The sequence below is a fragment of the Hemitrygon akajei genome, chromosome 8, assembly GCF_048418815.1.
Source record: "Hemitrygon akajei chromosome 8, sHemAka1.3, whole genome shotgun sequence".
Classification (NCBI taxonomy): domain Eukaryota; kingdom Metazoa; phylum Chordata; class Chondrichthyes; order Myliobatiformes; family Dasyatidae; genus Hemitrygon; species Hemitrygon akajei.
Window position 1 is genome coordinate 5,028,053 of NC_133131.1, and position 20,756 is coordinate 5,048,808.

A 20,756-nucleotide genomic window follows, 5' to 3' on the forward strand; every position below is an offset into this window, starting at 1 on the left:
TGACTGTGTGAGCTTCCTCTGGGCGCTCTGGTTTCCTCCCACATTCCACAGATGTTCAGTGAGTTGTGGGCATGCTATGTTGGTGCTGGAAGTGTGGCACCCAGCACATCGTCAGACTGTGTTGGTTGTTGACACAAACGACTCATTTCACTCCATGTTTCGATGTATATGTGACAAATAAAGCTAACCTTATTATATATATTATATATGCAATATATATTATAAGGTTAGCTTTATTTGTTATATATATATATGTATACTTAACTATAATCGCTTTATTGATTTGTATATTATCATGTATTGAATTCAACTGCTGCTGTTAAGTTAACACATTTCACAACGCATACCTGATTATGATTCTTTAAAAAAGGCAATGAATAAATGGGCAGTGATCATCTACAAACAGATATAGAAACATAAAATATTGAACACATTCAGAAAGTCAGATTGTATCCATGGAGAGAGAAGAACTGTTAATATTTCAGGCAGAGACACTTTATCAGATGACAAATAATTCCATATTTTTTAGTTTTTATTTCCAGTATCAATGCTTTTAATAATTTACTATTTAAATACATGTATAGGTAGAAATTTGTACGAAAATGCTGATTTGTTGAAGGAACCGAGTTAATTAAAAATAATGAATACAGGAGATTCCAACACAACAGGCAACAGGTCAGTGCAGGGAGATCCCAGGGAAAAGATTAAAGACAGGAAGACTTTTAAGAAAGATAAACAAAAGATTCTGCTTTAAGTCCAGAGCCATACACATAAAATGCTCAAGGAACTCAGCAGGTCAGGCACCATTTATGGAGGGAAATATTCAGTTAAAGTTTTCGGCCGAGACCTTCATCAGGACTGGAAAGAAAAGTAATAGGTAAAACCAGGTGAAGAGGAAGGTGGGTGGGTGGGGAAAAGAGATGCAGAAAGCAACTGGGAGGGGATAGGTGGAAGAGGTAAAGCGCTCATGAAGAAGGGATCTAATAGGAATCGTGACCTTTTAGACATAATAAGCAACAGTCGTTCGTTATTAAGTAATTTTAAGTAATTATCGGTGAGAAATTGCAGAAATAATAAGCAACGATCGACCGTTATTAAGTAATTTCAAAATGTAGAAACTTATTCGTTGAGCAATTGACACTGGAATTGCAAACTTGTCCGGTGCAATTTTTGGGTAACACCGGTAGGGGCAAAGGCAATGACTTCCGCCCCGCAAGCGTGTTGGCCGTGAGGACAGTTGTAGTGAAGCAACGATGGGGGCAGAGACTTCCGCCCCGCTCTCCTTTGGCTGGAGGGACGGTTTTAATTAAGCACCGATGGGGGCAGAAACTTGTGCCCCGCACTCCTTTGGCCGTGGGAATTATTTTAGTGGGACAACGGCGGTGGCGGTGTCTTCCGCTCCACAGCGAGGGGGCGTGGAGAGACGATTGCGTTGGGCGGCTCCTGCGCCTTGTTGTTGTGAGGCGTTGAGGGGCAGAGGCGGGCGGCGAAGATGGGCAATTGTCACACGGTGGGACCCAACGAAGCGCTGATCGTGTCAGGTAACCTGAGCTGGCGGGGGTGGAGTGTTCCCGCTGGGGAGAGCAGAGGGAAAGGCTCCTGGGAGGTAAAGTGGTGGGGATCCAGGGAGGTGGGTCTGGGTTCAATTTCCGGGGCGCTAGGCCGCACAGGCAAAGGGGTGGAGCCGAGGGCTGGGGTCCGGGGTCCGGGGCGCGGGTCGGGGTCGGGGTCGGGCTGGGGTCTGGATCTTGGAAGGGGTTTGGGGCGCATCAGTGACTCGATCCACCAGTTGCTCTACTTGCGCCCCTTACAATTTTGGGGGATTTGGGCTCAACTCAAACTTAAAAAAATATTGTAACGTAAAGTTAGTTTATTCATAACGCACTGGTTATCCTTAAAGTTTTCTCTAATAATCCTTTTAACTTGTGTTTTATTTTCGGAACAGAAGCTATTCTGCAGATGCTAGAAATCAAGAGCAACACACAAAATGCTAGAAGAACTCAGCAGGTCAGGCAGCATCTATGGAGAGGAATTAAGTGCCCTTATTTTTATGTTGTGCCAGCCTTAGCCATTTCACTCTTCATCCTAGCTGTTCCCAGTTTCTCACTTCATCCACCCCTCCCATTTCCCCCTTCCCCACTCACCCCGACACCCAGCTCAACCCCCAGCCTCCCGTAAAACTCCCCACCCTCTGGCCAAGCCTGCATCCCAGCTCACCCCCACCTTCCTGCCAAACCCCTCTCCCCATCTCACAATCACCTTTCCGCCAAACCCCCCCTCTGGCTCACATCACCCTCCCGCCAAGCACCCCCCCCCGGCTCACCCCACCCTCCCACCAAGCACCCCCCCCCCCCGGCTCACCCCCACCCTCCCACCCTCAAACCTACCTCCTCACCCACTCATCGTCCCCCCCCCCCCTCACCTGGTCTCGCGTATCACCTGCCAGCTTACCATCCCCCCTCAACTTCTTTTGGTTTCTGCCCTCTTCCTTTCCCATTCTGATGAAGGTTCTCGCCCTGAAACATTTTTGATTTATCCTCCTCCGTAAATGCTGCCTGGCATGCTGAGTTCCTTCGGCATTTTGAGTGTGTTAGAACTTGACTGTAAGGCACAGGAGCAGAATTCAGCCCATCAAGTCTTCTCTGGCATTTGATCACGGCTGACTTATTTTCCCTCTCAAACTCATTCTCCTGCCTTTTCCTCATAACCTTTGATGCCCTCAGGGCCTCTCGGAGGTTTCTTTTTTTTGGTTGTCTAATGATTACATTCCATTGTTCAACTCAGTGGCAAGAAAGGTTTAGCATTTTCTGGTTAGAGATTTAAAAGCCTGCAGGAGAAGTTGGTTGTACAATATAATTTTTTTTCTGCATTGTCATTGTTATCCTTTTTGGGATTGAGGCGTTTGAATAATAGATAATCTGTTACTTGTGGTGAAATCATGTTTGTGTGCACAAAATATAGCTCACGATTCCATTGCAGTGATTTTTTATATGGTTGACATGTGTGATGGAGGGTGTGTAACTACGGATGTGTGATTGACTGTAGACCAGAGTACTACACAAGTCCAGTATTTTTCCACTTGGAGGAAGTGATAAATGGGGTTATGTGGTAATTGTTCAAACCGTTCAATACAGTGCGAAGCATGGATTTGGGTTTCATTTCAGCACCTCAGATTTCACCATCTGTTACGTAAGAAGCCGTTGAAGGCATTGCAGTTAAGGAAGAAATTTCCAGTCTGTCATACCGACGTACATTTCACACTTCCATGACTCATGTAAAGAAAATGTTAATCTCTGAACTGATTAAGAATTTGCACTGTGCCTGTCAGTTTCAAATGCTGTTATGCAGATTTTACAGTGGGTAGACAAAACTGCCCAGTGCATCGCCAGTACCAGTCCGCCCATCATCAAGGTCTTGTATACAGAAAGGTGCTGGAAAAGGGTCCAATAACATCATGAAGGATCCCATCCACCCTGCTCATGGAGTGCTAGACTCACTCCCATTAGGGAGGAGGGTACATAACATCCATGCCAGGACCACCGTCCTCAAAAGCAGTTACTTTCCCTAAGCAGTAAGGCTGATCTACACCTCCACACCTCCCACCACCACTACTTTATCACTTCTTGTCAGTCATCATATGTGCAGACAGTCCTGTGCTTAGCATCACTTTATAAGAACCAGGAGCAGAATTAGACCATTCGGCCCAATTTCCCTCGGGATCAATAAAGTATGTCTGTCTGTCTGTTCCGCCAATCCCATCATGGGTGATGTATTCTCTCTCTCTACCCCATTCTTCTGCCTCCATTCCATAACCTTTGCCCTGATTAATCAAGAATCTAACAACCTCCAGCTTAAATATGATTTGTTCTGTGGCAAAGAATTCCACAAATACACCACCCTCTGGCTAAAGAAGTTTTTCCTCATCCCTGTTCTAAATGGATGCCCCTCTATTCTGATGCTGTGCCCTCTGGTCCCTGACCCCCCCCCCCCCCCCCAACTATAGGAACCATCCTGTCCAGACCTTTCAATATTCGATAGGTTTCAATGAGATCCCTCCCACATTCTTGTAAACTGTAGTGAGTGTAGGTCTGGAGCTATCAAACGCTTCTCGTGTACCAACCGTTTCAACCCTGGGGACGTTTTCATGATCCTCCTCTGGTCTCTCTCCAAAGCAAGCGCATTGTTTTTTAGATAAGCTATTTACAATACTCCAAGTATGGTGTGACCGATGCCTTATAAAGCCTCATCATTACATATTTGCTCTTGTATTCTAGTCCTCTCAGAATGAATGCTAACATTGCAATTGCCTTCCTCACCACCGACTCAGCCTGCAAGTTAACCTTCAGGGAGTCCTGCACGAGTTCTCCCAAGTTCCTCTGCACCTCTGATTTTTGAATTTTCTCTCCATTTTTATCTTCATTTCTTCTGCTAAAGTGCATGAAGATGCACTTCCCTACATTATATTCCATCTGCCACTTCTTTGCCCGTTCCCCCGATCTGCCTAAGTCCTTCTGAAAACACCTTGCTTCGTCAACACTACCTACCCTTCCACCTATCATTGTATTGTCTGCAAACTTGGCCACAAAGCCTTCAATTCTTCATCCAAATCATTGACATACAATGTGAAACGAAGCAGTCCCAACTCTTACTGTGCACCACTAGTTACCAGCAGCCAACCAGAAAAGGCCCCCTTTATTCCCACTCTGCCTCCTGCCAGTCCGGCAATCTTCTATCCATCCCAGTATCTTTACTGTAATACCATGGGCTCTTAAGCGGTCTCGTGTGTGGCACCTTGTCAAAGGCCTTCTGAAAATCCAAATAAACAACATCAACTGATTCTCCTTTCTCTGTCCCGCCTGTTACATCCTCAAAGAATTCCCACAGAATTGTCAAGCACAATTTCCCCTTTAGAAGACCTTGCTGACTTTGGCCTATTTTATCACATGCCCCAAAACTTCATCCCTGATAATGGACTCGAACATCTTCCCAACTACTGAAGCCAAGCTAATTAGAGTAAAATTTCCTTTCTTCTGCTTCCCTGCCTCCCTCCCTTCTTAAAGAGTGGAGTGACATTTGCAATTTTCTAGTATCCAGGAACCATTCCAAAATTTAGTAATTCTTGGAAGACCATAATCTCTTGAGCTACCTCTTCCAGAACCCTGGTGTGTAGTTTATCTGGTCCAGGTGACTTATCTACCTTAGACCTCAGCTTCTTAATCACTTCTTCCTTGGTAATAGCAACAGCACTCGCTTTTGCCCTCTGACACTCGTTTCTGGCATTCTGTTAGTGTCTTCCACAGTGAGCCCTGATGCAAAATACTTATTCAGTTCATCTGCCCTTTCTTTGTCCCCAGCACTACTTCTCCAGCGTCTTTTCCCGGTGATCCAGTGTCCACCCAATCATCTGCCTCTGCTTCTCCACAACCTCATTACTGTACATCAACAACCCCACCCTCAGTCCTATCACTCCGGTTCCTATTCCCCTGCCAAATTAGTTGTAACTCCCCCCAACAGCTTTAGCAAACCTGCCTGCAAGGATATTGGTCCCCTTTGGGTTTAGGTGTAACCTGTCCTTTATGGATAGCTTATCTTTATAAGCTATCTTATGTATTTATATTTATTGTATTTCTGTTATTCTGTTCTTTGTCTTGTGTTTTTGTGCTGCATTGCATCCAGAGTAACAAGGATCTTATTCTCCTTTACACTTGTGTAATGGAAATGACATTAAACAATCTTGAATCTTGTGGCTGGACAAGGGAGAGTAGGGCTTTGTTGGTGCCAGAATTGGTCAGGCAGGATCTTCCCCCCCCCCCCCCCCCCTTAAGTTGGGGGTTGATACAGAACATTGAAGCTCAAAGATTAATTGAGCCTGCATCTGCGAGCCCCATAGGGAAGTCTGTGAGTCTACAAGTCAGATGGTACCCGAAGCCAGCCTGTCCTGTGGTTGGAGGACTGTGTAAGTGTGTGTGGTAGGGAAGGAGGATCAGGGCTTGTTTGTGTTCTGTCTTGTCCTGCTGGATGGATGTACTGTGCTGCTGATAGAATGTGTGGCGACACTTGCGGGCTGCCGCCAGCACATCCTTGGCGTGTGTTAGTTAATGCAAATGACACACTTCACTTTGTTTCAAAAAGAGTAAATTTATTATCGAAGTACAGGCAGTCCTCGGGTTACATACGAGTTCCGTTCCTGAGTCCATCTTTAAGTCGGATTTGTACGGAAGTTGGAACAAGTACATCCAGTATTATTTAGCGTCAGTTAGTCAAACGTTTGTCTTAGTATATACTATATATTTTACCTTTCTATGCATATAAAACACTAAAGAAACGTATGTATTCCAATAATTAAACCACTGCGTTGCTTAGTAATAATTGTAGCTTTCATCGGGGCAGGGCCTTTCACGTGCTCCATTATTCTCACTTTATCCTTTAAAATTGTTCCAATCGTTGACCGACTATAGCCTAATGCTTTTCCAATGACCGATGGCGTTTCACCTCTTTCCAAACGCTTTATTATTTCCACTTTATTTTCAATCACGATCGCTTCCCGTCAATGGAACAGAAACACTGCAGGAGGCGGCTCCTGAGCTTTGCCGGGTCCCGAGGTCCGCTGGGTCCTAAGGACCACGCATTGACACAGGCTAAATGGGACAAGTGGGGGCTGTGCTGGGTTTGGGTATTTGATCATCCACAATATTCCACGTGGGAATTTAAACTGGGGGTGGCAGTGTTTTTTTTTTAACGAGGTCGAGTTGCGAGCTCGACGTCAACCCAGCACGGATGGTATGGGAGTCACTGGATCGACATCAACCTGGCACAGGAACGGTCTATCACTGGATCGAACTTGGGAAACTCTGTTCTTCAGCCCGGCACTGATCTCACTGCGCCACCAGCCGACTGGAACGGGGGGTGGGGTCAGGGTGAATCTTACTAAGAAAATTTTAAGCCAATTACAAAGTTAAACACTCAACACAGTGTCAACAGCAATTACTTAAAATGGCAGATGGCGTCGCGATCCGACTTAAAATGGCGGACTTCCTCAGTTTGAAGTACGAATTGTCCGTAAGTCGGACGTTCGTAACTCGGGGACTACCTGTACATATATGTCACCATGTACTACAATGAGATTCATTTTCTTGCAGGAATTCACAGTACATACAAAGCAACACAATAGAATCAATGAAAAACCTGCAAATAAGATGGACAACCAACCAATGTGCAAAAGACATCAAACTGCAAATATCAAAAGGAAAAAAAAACTTCCTAATAAATAAGCAATAGAAATTGAGAAGGTGCGATGAATAGTCCTTGAAAGTGAGTCCATAGGTTGTGGGAAATGAGTCTATATTAATTGATGTACATGTGTTAAATAATTTTTGGTGGAGAATTCCCTGAATTTTGCCCTGTTAGGAAGATGACGAACAAGGACAGTGGAAGTGAGAATCAATGTCAGGTTTATTATCACTGATTTAAGAAGTGAAATTTGTTTTGTGGCAGCAGTACAATGTAGAGACAGAAAAATACTATAAATGATAAAATAGTGGGAAAAAAGGAATACTGAAGTGGTCTTTATGGAACATTCAGATGGCAGGGGGGAAGAAGGCTGTTCTTGAATCGTTGAGTGTGGGTCTTCAGACTTCCGTACCATATCCTTCAGATTTTGATCTAGATTTATTACATGTATAGTTGCAAGAAAAAGGTTTGTGAACACTTTGCAATTACCTGGTTTTCTGCATTAATTACTCATAAAATGTGGTCTGATCTTCATCTAAGTCAATACTAGACAAACACAATCTACCTAAACTAATATGAAACAATTATACTTTTCATGTCTTTATTGAATACATTGTTTAACCATTTACAGACCAGGCTGAAAAAAGTATGTGAGCCCTTGAATTTAATAACTGGTAGAACCTCCTTTAGCAGCAATAACCTACACCAAACATTACCTGTAGCTGCTGATTAGACTTGTAGATCAGTAAGGAGGAATTTTAGACTACTCCTCCATATGTAACTGTTTCAGTTCATCAATGTTTTCTTGGAGAGCAGTGGTTTCCTCTGTAGTGTCCTTCCATGAACACCATTCTTGTTCAATGTTTTTCATATAGTGGACACATGAACAGAGACTTTAGCAAGTTCTAGAGATTCCTGCAGGTCTTTTGCTGTTACCCTTGGGTTCTTTTTCACCTCCTTCAGCGTTGCACTTTGTGCTCTTGGTGTGATCTTTGCAGGATGCCCACTCCTAGAGGGAATAGCGTAGTACTGAATTTCTTCCATGTGTAGGCAGTTTCTCTTGCTGTGGACTGATGAACACTCAGGTCTTTAGAAATGGTTTTGTAGCCTTTTTCAGCTTCATGAATCTTGACAATTCTTCTTCTAAGGTCCTCAAAGTTGTTTTGATCAAGGCATGGTGCACATAAAGAGATCTTTCTTGAGAAGAGCAGGCTCTGTCAGTAACCTGACTTTGTATTTTTTACAGGGCAGGGCACCACCCCAACCCACACCTCCAATCTCATCTCATTGACTGGAACACCTGACTCCAAATAGCTTTTGTAGAAGGCATTATCCCTGAGGTTCAAATACTCTTTTGAACTTAGGCTGATTGTTTAAATGATATACTCAGTATTGATGAGAAGTACAGTTGTTTGTGTTATTAGTTTATCAGATTGTATTTGTCTATTATTGTCACTTAGATGAATTTTATGAACAATTGATGCAGAAAACCAGGTAATTGCAAAGGGTTCACAAGCTTTTACTTGCAGCTGTACATTGAAACATAAAGTGAAATGTGTCATTTGCTTTAACACAGAAGCATAGAACATAGAAATCTACAGCACATTACAGGCCCTTCGGCCCACAATGTTGTGGTGACCATGTAAGCTACTTTAGAAGTTGCCTAGAATGTCCCCACCGTACAGACCTCTATTTTTTTTTTAAAGCTTCATGTACCTATCTAAGAGTCTCTTAAAAGACCCTATTCTGCCTTCGCTGGCAATGCATTCCACACACCCACCACTCTCAGTGTGGAAAAATTTGCCTCTGACATCCCCCTTGTACCTACTTCTAAGCACCTTAAAACCATGCCCCCTCATGTTAGCCATCTCATCCCTGGGGAAAAAGCCTCTGGCTATCCACACAATCAATGCTTCTCATCATCTTGTACTCCTCTAATAGGTCACCTGTCGTCCTCCATTGCTCCAAGGGGAAAAGGCCAAATTCACTCAACCTATTCTCATAAGGCATGCTCTCCAATCCAGGCAACATCCCTGTAAATCTCCTCTGCACCCTTTCTATGACTTCCACATCCTTCCTGTATTGGGTGACCAGAACTGAACACAGTACTCCAAGTGGGGTTTAACTAAGGTCTTATATAGCTGTAATAGCTGAACTCAATCCCACAATTGATGAAGGCCAACATACAATATGCCTTCTTAACAATACTGTCAACCTGCATAGCAACTTTGAGTGTCCTATGGACATGGACCCCAAGATCTTGTTGATCCTCCACACTGCCAAGAGTCCTACCATTAATATTATATTGTCTTCAAATTTGACCTACTAAAGTGAACCACTTCGTACTTATCTGGGTTGAACTCCATCTGCCACTTCTCAGCCCAGTTCTGCATCCTGTTGATGTCCCGCTGTAACCTCTGACAACCCTCCAGACTATCCTGGGGTTAACTACTAACACACCAAGGATGTGCTGAGGCAGCCCGCAGGTGTCACCACATGTTCTGGATGGTTACTGTCATCCTTGATAGCTCCACAGCTGCCTGTGGCAAAGAATTCCACAGACTCATCACTCTCTGGCTAAAGAAATTCCTTCTTGTCTCTGGGTTCTAAAAAGATGTCCCTCTATTCTGAGGCTGTCCCCTTTGGTCTTAGACTCTCCCACCAGAAGAAACATCCTCTCCACATCCACTGTATCAAGGCATTTCACCATTCGGTAGATTTCAATGTTACAAAGATCGCATGGATGAACTACAACAATTGTTCATCCCAGTTTGGCAAAAGAATAAACCAGGGAAAGTAGTGCACCCGTGGCTGACAAGGGAAATTAGGGATAGTATCAAGTCCAAAGAAGAAACATATAAATTAGCAAAAAAAAAGCAGCACACCTGAGGACTGGGAGAAATTCAGAGACCAGCAGAGGAGGACAAAGGGCTTAATTAGGAAAGGGGAAAAAAGATTGAGAGAAAGCTGGCAGGGAACATAAAAACTGACTGTAAAAGCTTTTATAGATATGTGAAAAGAAAAAGATTGGTCAAGACAAATGTAGGTCCTTTACAGTCAGAAACAGGTGAATTGATTATAGGGAACAAAGACATGGCAGACCAATTGAATAACTACTTTGGTTCTGTCTTCACTAAGGAGGACATAAATAATCTTCCTGAAATAGTAAAGGACCGAGGGTCTAGTGAGATGGAGGAACTGAGGGAAATACATGTTAGTAGGGAAGTGGTGTTAGGTAAATTGAAGGGATTAAAGGCAGATAAATCCCCAGGGCCAGATGGTCTGCATCCCAGAGTGCTTAAGGAAGTAGCCCAAGAAATAGTGGATGCATTAGTGATAATTTTTCAAAACTCCTTAGATTCTGGATTAGTTCCTGAGGATTGGAGGGTGGCTAATGTAACCCCACTTTTTAAAAAAAGGAGGGAGAGAGAAACTGGGGAATTATAGACCGGTTAGTCTGACATCGGTGGTGGGGAAAATGCTAGAGTCGGTTATCAAAGATGTGATAACAGCACATTTGGAAAGAGGTGAAATCATCGGACAAAGTCAGTATGGATTTGTGAAAGGAAAATCATGTCTGACGAATCTTATAGAATTTTTTGAAGATGTAACTAGTAGAGTGGATAGGGGAGAGTCAGTGGATGTGGTATATTTAGATTTTCAAAAGGCTTTTGACAAGGTCCCACACAGGAGATTAGTGTGCAAACTTAAAGCACATGGTATTGGGGGTATGGTATTGATGTGGATAGAGAATTGGTTGGCAGACAGGAAGCAAAGAGTGGGAGTAAACGGGACCTTTTCAGAATGGCAGGCAGTGACTAGTGGGGTACCGCAAGGCTCGGTGCTGGGACCCCAGTTGTTTACAATATATATTAATGATTTAAACGAGGGAATTAAATGCAGTATCTCCAAGTTTGTGGATTACACGAAGCTGGGCGGCGGTGTTAGCTGTGAGGAGGATGCTAAGAGGATGCAGGGTGACTTGGATAGGTTAGGTGAGTGGGCAAATTCATGGCAGATGCAATTTAATGTGGATAATTATCCACTTTGGTTGCAAGAACAGGAAAACAGATTATTATCTGAACGGTGGCCGATTAGGAAAAGGAGAGATGCAACGAGACCTGGGTGTCATTGTACACCAGTCATTGAAGGTGGGCATGCAGGTACAGCAGGCGGTGAAAAAGGCAAATGGTACGTTGGCATTCATAGCAAAAGGATTCGAGTACAGGAGCAGGGAGGTTCTACTGCAGTTGTACAAGGCCTTGGTGAGACCACACCTAGAATATTGTGTGCAGTTTTGGTCCCCTAATCTGAGGAAAGACATTCTTGCCATAGAGGGAGTACAGAGAAGGTTCACCAGATTGATTCCTGGGATGGCAGGACTTTCATATGAAGAAAGACTGGATCAACTAGGCTTATACTCAGTGGAATTTAGAAGACTGAGGGGGGATCTTATTGAAACGTATAAAATTCTAAAGGGATTGGACAGGCTAGATGCAGGAAGATTGTTTCCGATGTTGGGGAAGTCCAGAACGAGGGGTCACAGTTTAAGGATAAAGGGGAAGCCTTTTAGGACCAAGATGAGGAAAAACTTCTTCACACAGAGAGTGGTGAATCTGTGGAATTCTCTGCCACAGGAAACAGTTGAGGCCGGTTCATTGGCTATATTTAAGAGGAAATTAGATATGGCCCTTGTGGCTAAAGGGATCGGGGGTATGGAGAGAAAGCAGGTATAGGGTTCTGAGTTGGATGATCAGCCATGATCATACTGAATGGCGGTGCAGGCTCGAAGGGCCGAATGGCCTACTCCTGCACCTATTTTCTATGTTTCTATGTTGCCCCTCATTCTTCTGAATTCTAGTGCAAACAGGCCTAGAGCCGTCAAATGCTGTTCATATGACAAGCCATTCAATCCTGGAATCATTTCCATTATATCTTTTGGGCCCTCTCCAGTTTCAGCACATATTTACTGAGATAAGGGGCCCAAAACTGCTCACAATACTTCAGTTGAGGCCTCACCAGTGCTTTATAAAGTTTCAATGTTGCATCCTTGCTTTTATATTCTCGTCCTCTTGAAATGGATGCTAACATCACATTTGCCACCTTTACCACACACACAACCTGCAAGTTAACCTTTAGTGAATCCTGCACAAAGACTCCCAAGTCCTTTTGCATCTCAGTTTTTGTATTTTCTCTCCATTTGGAAAATAGTCAACCCTTTCATTTCTTCTAGTAAAATACATGCCCATACACTTCCCAACACCCTATTTCCTCTGCCACTTTGCCTATTCTCCTAACCTGTCCAAATCCTTCTGCAGCTCTCTACTTCCTCAAAACTACCTGCCCCTCCACCTATCTTCGTATCATCTACAAACTTAGCAATAAAGCCATCAATTCCATCATCCAGGACATTGACATCAAACTTAAAAAGGATCAGTCCCAACACAGACCCCTTTGGAACACCACTAGTCACTGGCAACCAGCCAGAAAAGGCTCCCTTTATTCCCACTCTTTGCCTCCTGCCAAATAGCCACTGTTTTATCTATGCAAGAATCTTTCTTGTAAAACCATGGGCTCATAACTTGTTAAGTAGCCACGCATGGCACCTTGTCAAAGGCCTTCTGAAAATCCAAGTACACATCATTAACCAATTCTCCTCTGTCTATTCCTGCTTGTTATTTCTTCAAAGAATTCCAACAGATTTATCAGGCAAGATTTTCCCATGAGGAAACCATGCCAATTATGGCCTATGTTATCATGTGCCTCCAAATACCCTGAGACCTCGTCCTTAATATTCGACTCCAGCATCTTCCCAACCACTGAGGTCAGACTGGTCTATAGTTTCCTTTCTTCTGCTTCACTCTCTTCTTGAAAAGTAGAGTGACATTTGCAATTTTCCAGCCTCACAGAACCATTCCAGGATTGAGTGATTCTTGAAAGATCATTATTAATGCTGCCACGATCTCTTCAGCTACCTGTTTCAGAATTCATCTGGTCCAGGTGACTTGTCCACTCAGTCCTTTCAGTTTCCCAAGAACCTTCTTTCTAGTTATGATAAATTTGTAAATAATCAATTTAACAGTAGTGTAAAAAGTAGTGAGGTAGTGTTCATGGGTTCAATGTCCATTCAGAAATCAGATGGTAGAGGGGAAAAAACTGTTCCTGAATTCTGTATGTGCCTTCAAGCTTCTGTATCACCTCCCTGATGGTAGCAATGAGACAAGGCATGACCTGGGTGATGTCCTTAATGATGAATGCCTCCTTTTTCAGTCACACTCCTTGAAGATGTGTCCTGGATGCCGGAGAAGCTAGTGCCCGTGATGGAGCTGACTAAGTTTATAGTTCCGCAGCTCATTTTGATCGTGTACAGTAGCCCCCCCCATACAGTTTGGTGATGCAGCCAGTTAGAATACTTTCCACAGTATATCTGAAATTTGCGATTGTCTTTGGGTGACATACCAAATCTCCTCAAACTCTAATGAAATATAACCGTTGTTATGCCACTTTTGTAGCTGCGTCGATATGTTGGGTCCAGGATGGATCCTCAGAGGCGTTGACACCTAGGAATTTGAAATTGCTCACCCTTTCCACGTCTTGTGTGGTCCTGAGGCAAGGCATCTTCATACATTCCTATGTTCTTGTTCTTGGGTTTACGTTATGATGCGTATCCCAATAAAATAACTTCCCTCTCAGGTCTTTAAAACATAGTGAGCACTGGAGGCTCATCACAAGTTCCAACCAAGAGCAGTGTGATAAATAACTGGAGGCACTTTTCTCTTTTTGGCAGTTGAGATATAATTATTGACCAAGATGCTGGGGTAGCTCTTTGAACACTGGTACATGATTAGTCAAACTGTGATAGTGTAAAGATCTTCAGTTGAATATCGTCTGGAATGCAGCACCTCTGACATTGCAGCACTCCCTTGGTGAAGCACTTTGGTTTTGACCCTGATCTTGTACTTGAGCCTAGCGTGGGACTTCCTCCCACATGACCTAATTCTTCTGCAAATGTTAGTGTGACCTACTGTTTGTTTTCTACTCTCTTCGAATTTGCTTTATGGTTTGATGTAGTTTGAGGTGAAGTGTTTCCTTTTGAGGTTCAAATATAGTTTGAAGTTAGAGGTGAGCAATAATTCAAGAAATAGAACACTGAATAGTACTGCACAGTATGGGTCTTTCGACCCACAATGTTTTGCCAACCTATTAAAATGTACTTCATGATCAATTTAATCCTTCCTCCTACATCCCTGACAAAATGGCTACTCTGTTAGGTACAGGAATGGAACCTGGTGTGGCCTTATGCTGCTGTAGCACATCCAGTTCAAGGTACAACGTGTTGTGCGTTTAGAGAGGCTCTTCTGCACGCCACTGTTGTAACAGGTGGTTATTTGAATTACTGTTACCTTCCTGTCACCTTGAACCAGTCTGGCCATTCTTCACTGATCTCTCATTAACGAGGCATTTTCATTCAGAATCAGATTTAATATCACCAGCATAGATTGTGAAAGTTGTTAACTTTACGGCAGCAGTACAATAAAATACATAATAAATAAATATTGAGGGGAAAATTTGAGTTGCATTAAGAGTGTGTGTGTGTATATGTGTAAATATATTTATGTGTATATGTATGTAAATATATATTCACACATACATATTTGTGTATGTGTATAATATATAGTGCAAAATAACAGGAAAAAAGTAGTAAGGTAGTGTTCATGGGTTCAATGTCCATTTAGAAATTGGATGGCACAGGGGAAGAAGTTGTTCCTGAATCATTGAGTGTGTACCTTCAGAGTTCTATACTTCCTTCCCGATGGTAACAATGTGAAGAGGGCATAACCTGGGTGGTGGGGGTCTACCTTCCAAGGCACCACTCCTTGAAGATGTCTTGGATACTATGGAGGCTGGTACCGAAGATGGAGCTGACTAATTTTACATGTTGTGTAACTTGTTTCCATCTTGTCTAGTAGCTCCCCATACTGGACAGTGAGTGTTCTCCACAGTACATTTGCAGAAATTTTCGAGTGTTTTAGTTGACAACTCAAATCTCCTCAAACTGCTAATGAAATATAGCCACCATCTTGCAGCCTTTACAACTGCATCAATATGTTGTGCCCAAGTTGGTTTCTCAGAGATACTGACATCCAGGATCTTGAAATTGCTCACTCTCTCTACTTCTGATCCCTCTGAGGATTGTTTTTTGTCTCCTAGTCTTATCCTTCCTGAAGTTCAGAATCAGCTCTGGCCTTGCTGACGTTGAGTGCAAGGTTGTTGATGTGACACCACTCAGCTAACTGGTATATCTCTGAGGTAATGCCTTCTACAAAAGCTATTTGGAGTCATTTGTTCCAATCAATGAGATGAGACTGGAAGCGTGGGTTATAGAGGTACACTGCCCTATTTTTTTCTTTAAAAAAAGCAACAGTCAGGTTACTGACAGAGCCTGCTCCTCTCAAGAAAGATCTCTTTATGTGCACCATGCCTTGATCAAAACAACTTTGAGGACCTTAGAAGAAGGATGATAGAGATGTATGAAGCTGGAAAAGGCTACAAAAGAATTTCTAAAGACCTGAGTGTTCATTAGTGCACAGTAAGAGATTTTGTCCACAAATGGAGGGAACTCAGTACTGTTGCCACTCTCCCTAGGAGTGGGCATCCTGCAAAGATCACACCAAGCGCACAATTTGTAATGCTGAAGGAGGTGAAAAGGAAGGGTAACAGCAAAATGCCTGCAGAGATCTCTAGAACTTGCTATGCTCTCTGTTCATGTGTCCACTATAAGAAAAACACTGAACAACAATGTTGTTCATGGGAGGACACCATGGAGGAAACCACTGCTCTTCAAAAAAAAACATTGCTGCAGTTCTCAAGTTTGCAAGACCCCTTGGATGTTCTACACTTCTGGGACAATGTTCTGTGGACTGATGCGACAAAAGTAGAACTTTTTGGTATGTTTGGTGGAAAAAGGGCACTGCATCTCATCCCAACCTTGAGCATGGTGGAAGGAGCATCATGGTTTGGAGCTGCTTTGCTGCCTCAGGGCCTGGACAGATTACAAACATGGAGGGAATAATGAATTCAAAAATGTCTTGATACAATTTACGGGAGAATGTCAGGGTGGCGGTCCATCACCTGAAGCTCAATTGATGTTGGATGATGCAACAAGGCAATGATCTGAAAGATGAGTAAATCAATAAAAGAATGGTTTAAGAAGAAGAAAATTTGTGTTTTGGAATGAAAAAGTCCAAGTCCTGACCTTAATCCTATAGAAATGTTATGGAAGGACCTGAAGCAAGCAGTTCATGCAAGGAAATCCACCAAAATCTAGAGTTGAGTTGAAGCAGTTTTGTAGAGAGGAATGGCCTAAAATTCCTCAAAGCTGATGTGCAAGACTGAGTTGGTTGAAGTTATTGCTGTACAAGGGGGTTTACACCAGTTACTGAAAGTGAAGATTCGCATACTTTTCTAACAAATACATGAAATATTGGATCATTTTTCTCAATAAATAAATGAACAAGTATAATTTTTTTGTGTTATTTAATTGAGTTCTCTATCTAGTTTTAGAACTTACATGAAGATCTGATCACATTTTAGGTCATATTTTTAAAAAAAAAAAAAATAATTAGTTTTTTTATACATTTTCTACATAGCTACAGATAAAAAAACCCCAGATCAAAATGAAGAACATTGATACAGTGCAAAAATAAACATACAATAATAATATGATACAAAGAAAGATAATTGAGAAAGCACCCAAATTGAAGACATGTAAAGTTAGTATCCTCCCCAAGCCCCGCAACAAAAAAAACTCCAGACCAACCAGAACACAATATAGAGAATATAAATCAGGACAATCAAACCCCCAAAACTGTAAATACACTTAGCAACAGAAGATATTAATGCCTACTACCAAAAAAAAGGAGCTGAAAGCAAGGGACCGAAAAAAAACCTTAGTTAAGAGGAAGGTTATGAAAGTACTCAATAAAAGGTCCCCAGACCTTATGGAACTTTAAATCCGACTTAAGAACTGAATAATGAATTTTTTCAAGGTCTAAGCAGGCCATAATATCGTTAAGCCATTGAGCATGTGTGGGCGGGGCAACATCTCTCCATCTAAGGAGGATTAAACGTCTAGCCAGGAGAGAGGCAAAAGATAATATTCGACACTTAGTCGAACTCAGACATAAGTCTGCCTCACCCCAGAAACTGAACAAGGCAATTAAAGGGTTAGGTTCTAGGTGGTGATTCAGAATATACGATAGCGTTATGAAGACATCTTTCCAAAATTTCTCCAAGCTAGGACAAAACCAGTACATATGAATGAGAGAGGCCTCGCCCCTTTTGCATTTATCACAAAGCGGACTGAGGTTAGGGTAAAATCGAGATAATTTAGATTTAGACATATGGGCTCTATGAACAATCTTAAACTGTAAAAGGCAATGGCGAGCACAAAGAGAGGTTGAATTAACCGATTTGAGAATCGAGTCCCAAGTCTCATCAGATAAGGAGTTATTTAAATCATGCTCCCATGCCATTTATTTTAGGTCATATTTAAGCAGAAATAGAGAATTCAACTGGGTTCACAAACTGTAGTGGTGCGTGAAAATCCCAGGAGATCAGATTCTGAGATACTCGAGCAACCACTGCATCTGGCACCAACAATCATCCCATGGTCAAAGTCACTCATCACATTTCTTCCCCACTCTGATGTTTGGTCTGAACAAACAACTGAACCTCTTAACCATGTCTGCATGCTTTTGTGCATTGAGTTGCTGCTTATGGTTGGCTAATGGATATTAGCATTAATGCATAATAAAGTGTACCTAATAAAGTGCCCCTTGAGTGTGTTTTGCTGTACACATGACAAATGAAGTTGGTCTTTGCGCAGCTTATAACCCAGCATTTTACTTGCATGTATGTACCTACTATCTAAGAGTCTCTTAAATGCCCCTAATGTATCAGCCTCCCTGGCCGCTCCGGCTGTGGGCTCCACTCACTCAACATTCTCTGTGTGAAACAAAACCTGTCTGAAAGGTAGTTGCTGGTTTCTAATGCTCTGCCTTTTCAGTGCTTCCTTTCTTCCAGCCCCAACCTTTCTTGTTGTTTGAGGAATGGTCACTCAAGGCAGCTCTTTAATTTGAGTAACCAGCCTTGGGTTTGTTGCTGTATGACTTGAGAAACATGGAGAATTCACTAATTCCTCGTCTAGTAAAGGTCGACTGTTGATCTTATTCCATTCTGTGTCTGTATAACCATCAGGGCTCTGGGTGGCCCTGCAACTCAGGCTTCTGCATTCCTTCGTCTCCTCAGTTCCTTGGCCAGCAGAGACAAACTCGTACAGTTAAAGAGGGGAAAAAAGGGTAAAATCATTTTTGCCACAGTAATAAGTAAGCATCTGCAGCCTTATCTCCGCGTATCTCAGAGTCATTTATTTGTCATCGAAACATACAGTGAAATGCGTCGTTTATGTTAACAATCAACACACTCAGTGATGTGCTGGGGGCAGCCCGCAAATGTCAACACACACTTTAGCACCAACAAAACACATCCGTAATGTTCACCAGAACATAAAAGAATAATAGCCAAACAAGACAAGCTCCCACACCATCTCTCTACCTTATTTCTTGGTCAAGCTTACTTGTAACTTGTCTCTCCTTGTTTATTCATATATTCCAGTCCAGATCTGCCTCCATATTTTGAAATGCACACAAAACACTGGAGGAACTCTATGGAGGGGTAGAGTTTCAGGCTGAGACCCATCGTCAGAACTAGGAAGGTTCACTCTGAATAAACTAGAGCTCATTAAAAGCTGTGTGCTGGGGTTGGGATCTATCCCAGATCCCATTATCCCTGTGTTTGTTGGAGATCTCTCCAGTCTTGGCCTTTAACCTTGCTATTCTCCCGCACTTGGTGTCTCACTCCCTCCTGTTCTGAACTCCCATAGTTCTAATGCAGTGCCATTTGTTGCGTGGGCCCTAAGCATTTGAATTCTCTTCTCTCTTTATCTCCCTTTCTCTTCAAAGGTTGATGTATTATCAAAGCTTGTATCCATATACAACTCTGAAATTTGTCTTCTCCAGATAGCCATGAAACAAAGAAAGAATGTGAAAGTTGTTCAGAGAGAGGGACATCAACCCCTTCCCCGCATAAAAAAACAGGAACATTGACCCTGAAAAAGCAACCCCTCCCACACACAAACTAACAGAACATCAACTCACAAGCATCCTCTTCTTGCACAAGGAAACAAAAAAGGAATGGGCAAAAAAAAACAAACTCTAATATAAAAACCATAAGTCTGAAAAGGCCTACCTACCATAAGTCTGAAAAGGCCTACCTACCAGCCACAGTGAGCCACATAGCGACAGGCTGCTCATAGACTCCTACTTGGCAGCGATCAAAAGGAACGCAGTTGGTGCTGAACTCTTGCTCACCTTCCGCAATCACTTCAATGTCTCAATCTTCCTTGATGTTTTAACCATGTCGAACATTGGCTCACGCCCAGACTTGGTTTCTTCACCTCGAGGCTGTCCAAGTACATGCTCACTTTCCAGAATCTTCTCGGAGACAACAAAATGCTGGATCACTCAAATTATCTCTAAACTGTAAATCACAGGCTGTACAGATTAGATATGGCAGAGTTATTTCCCATGGTAGGAGAATTTAGGACAAGAGGGCACGACTTCAGGATTGAAGGACTTCTGTTTAGAACAGATTCAGAGAATTATTTTAGTCAGAGGGTGGTAAGTCTGTGGAATTTGTTGCCATGAGCGACTGTGGAGGCCAAGACATTGGGTGTATTTAAGGCAGAGGTAGATAGGTTCTTGATTAGCCAGGGCATCAAAGGGTATGGGGAGAAGGCAGGGGAGTGGGGATGACTGGAAGAATTGGATCAGCCCATGACTGGATGGTGGAGCAGACTTGATGGGCCAGATAGACTACTTCTGCTCCTGTATCTATGGTCTTAAAAGTCCTAGGAACACATTTAAGGTGAAAACAGATGTGAACTATCTGGAAGATGTCAACTGAAGGAGTGTTGTATGCTGACACCATCTTGACTGAAGTTGAGGTTGTTTGACCTAGCTTTGTGTCTTAAAGGCAAATGCAATGTTAGCATTCATTTCGAGAGTCCTAGAGTTAAAGTAAGGATGTAATGTTGACACTTTATAAGGCATTGGTCAGATCACACTTGGAGTATTGTGAGCAGTTTTGGCCCCATATTTAAGAAAGGATATAATGGCATTGAAGAGGGTCCAGAGTAAGGGTAATGAGAATGATCCTGGTAATGAAAGGGTTATCATCTGGAGAGCATTTGGATCCAACCTGTACTCACTGGAGTTTAGAAGAATGAGCGGGGGATCTCATTGAAACCTATTGAATACTGAAAGGCCTAGATAGTGGACATTGAGTGAATGTTTCCTATAGTGGGAGTCTAGGACCAGAGGGCACAGCCTCAGAATAGAGCAACATCCATTTAGAACTGAGATGAGGAATTTCTTTAGCCAGAGGGTGGTGAATCTATGGAATTC

At 42.7% G+C, this 20,756-nt stretch overlaps 1 protein-coding gene across 3 annotated transcripts in view; it reads left to right on the forward strand.

Annotated features, from left to right (window-relative positions):
* Window positions 1–1,396: 1,396 nt before the first annotated feature.
* Window positions 1,397–20,756, forward strand: part of LOC140731584 (flotillin-2-like) — a 132,887-nt gene continuing 113,527 nt past the window's right edge. For 2 of the 3 annotated variants that reach the window (XM_073053120.1, XM_073053119.1), the window contains exon 1: window positions 1,397–1,541. In XM_073053120.1, the coding sequence (XP_072909221.1) occupies window positions 1,493–1,541 (49 nt within the window). In that variant the 5' untranslated portion in view covers window positions 1,397–1,492. The remainder of the gene's footprint in view (window positions 1,542–20,756) is intronic. The other variant, XM_073053121.1, reaches the window with a different exon arrangement.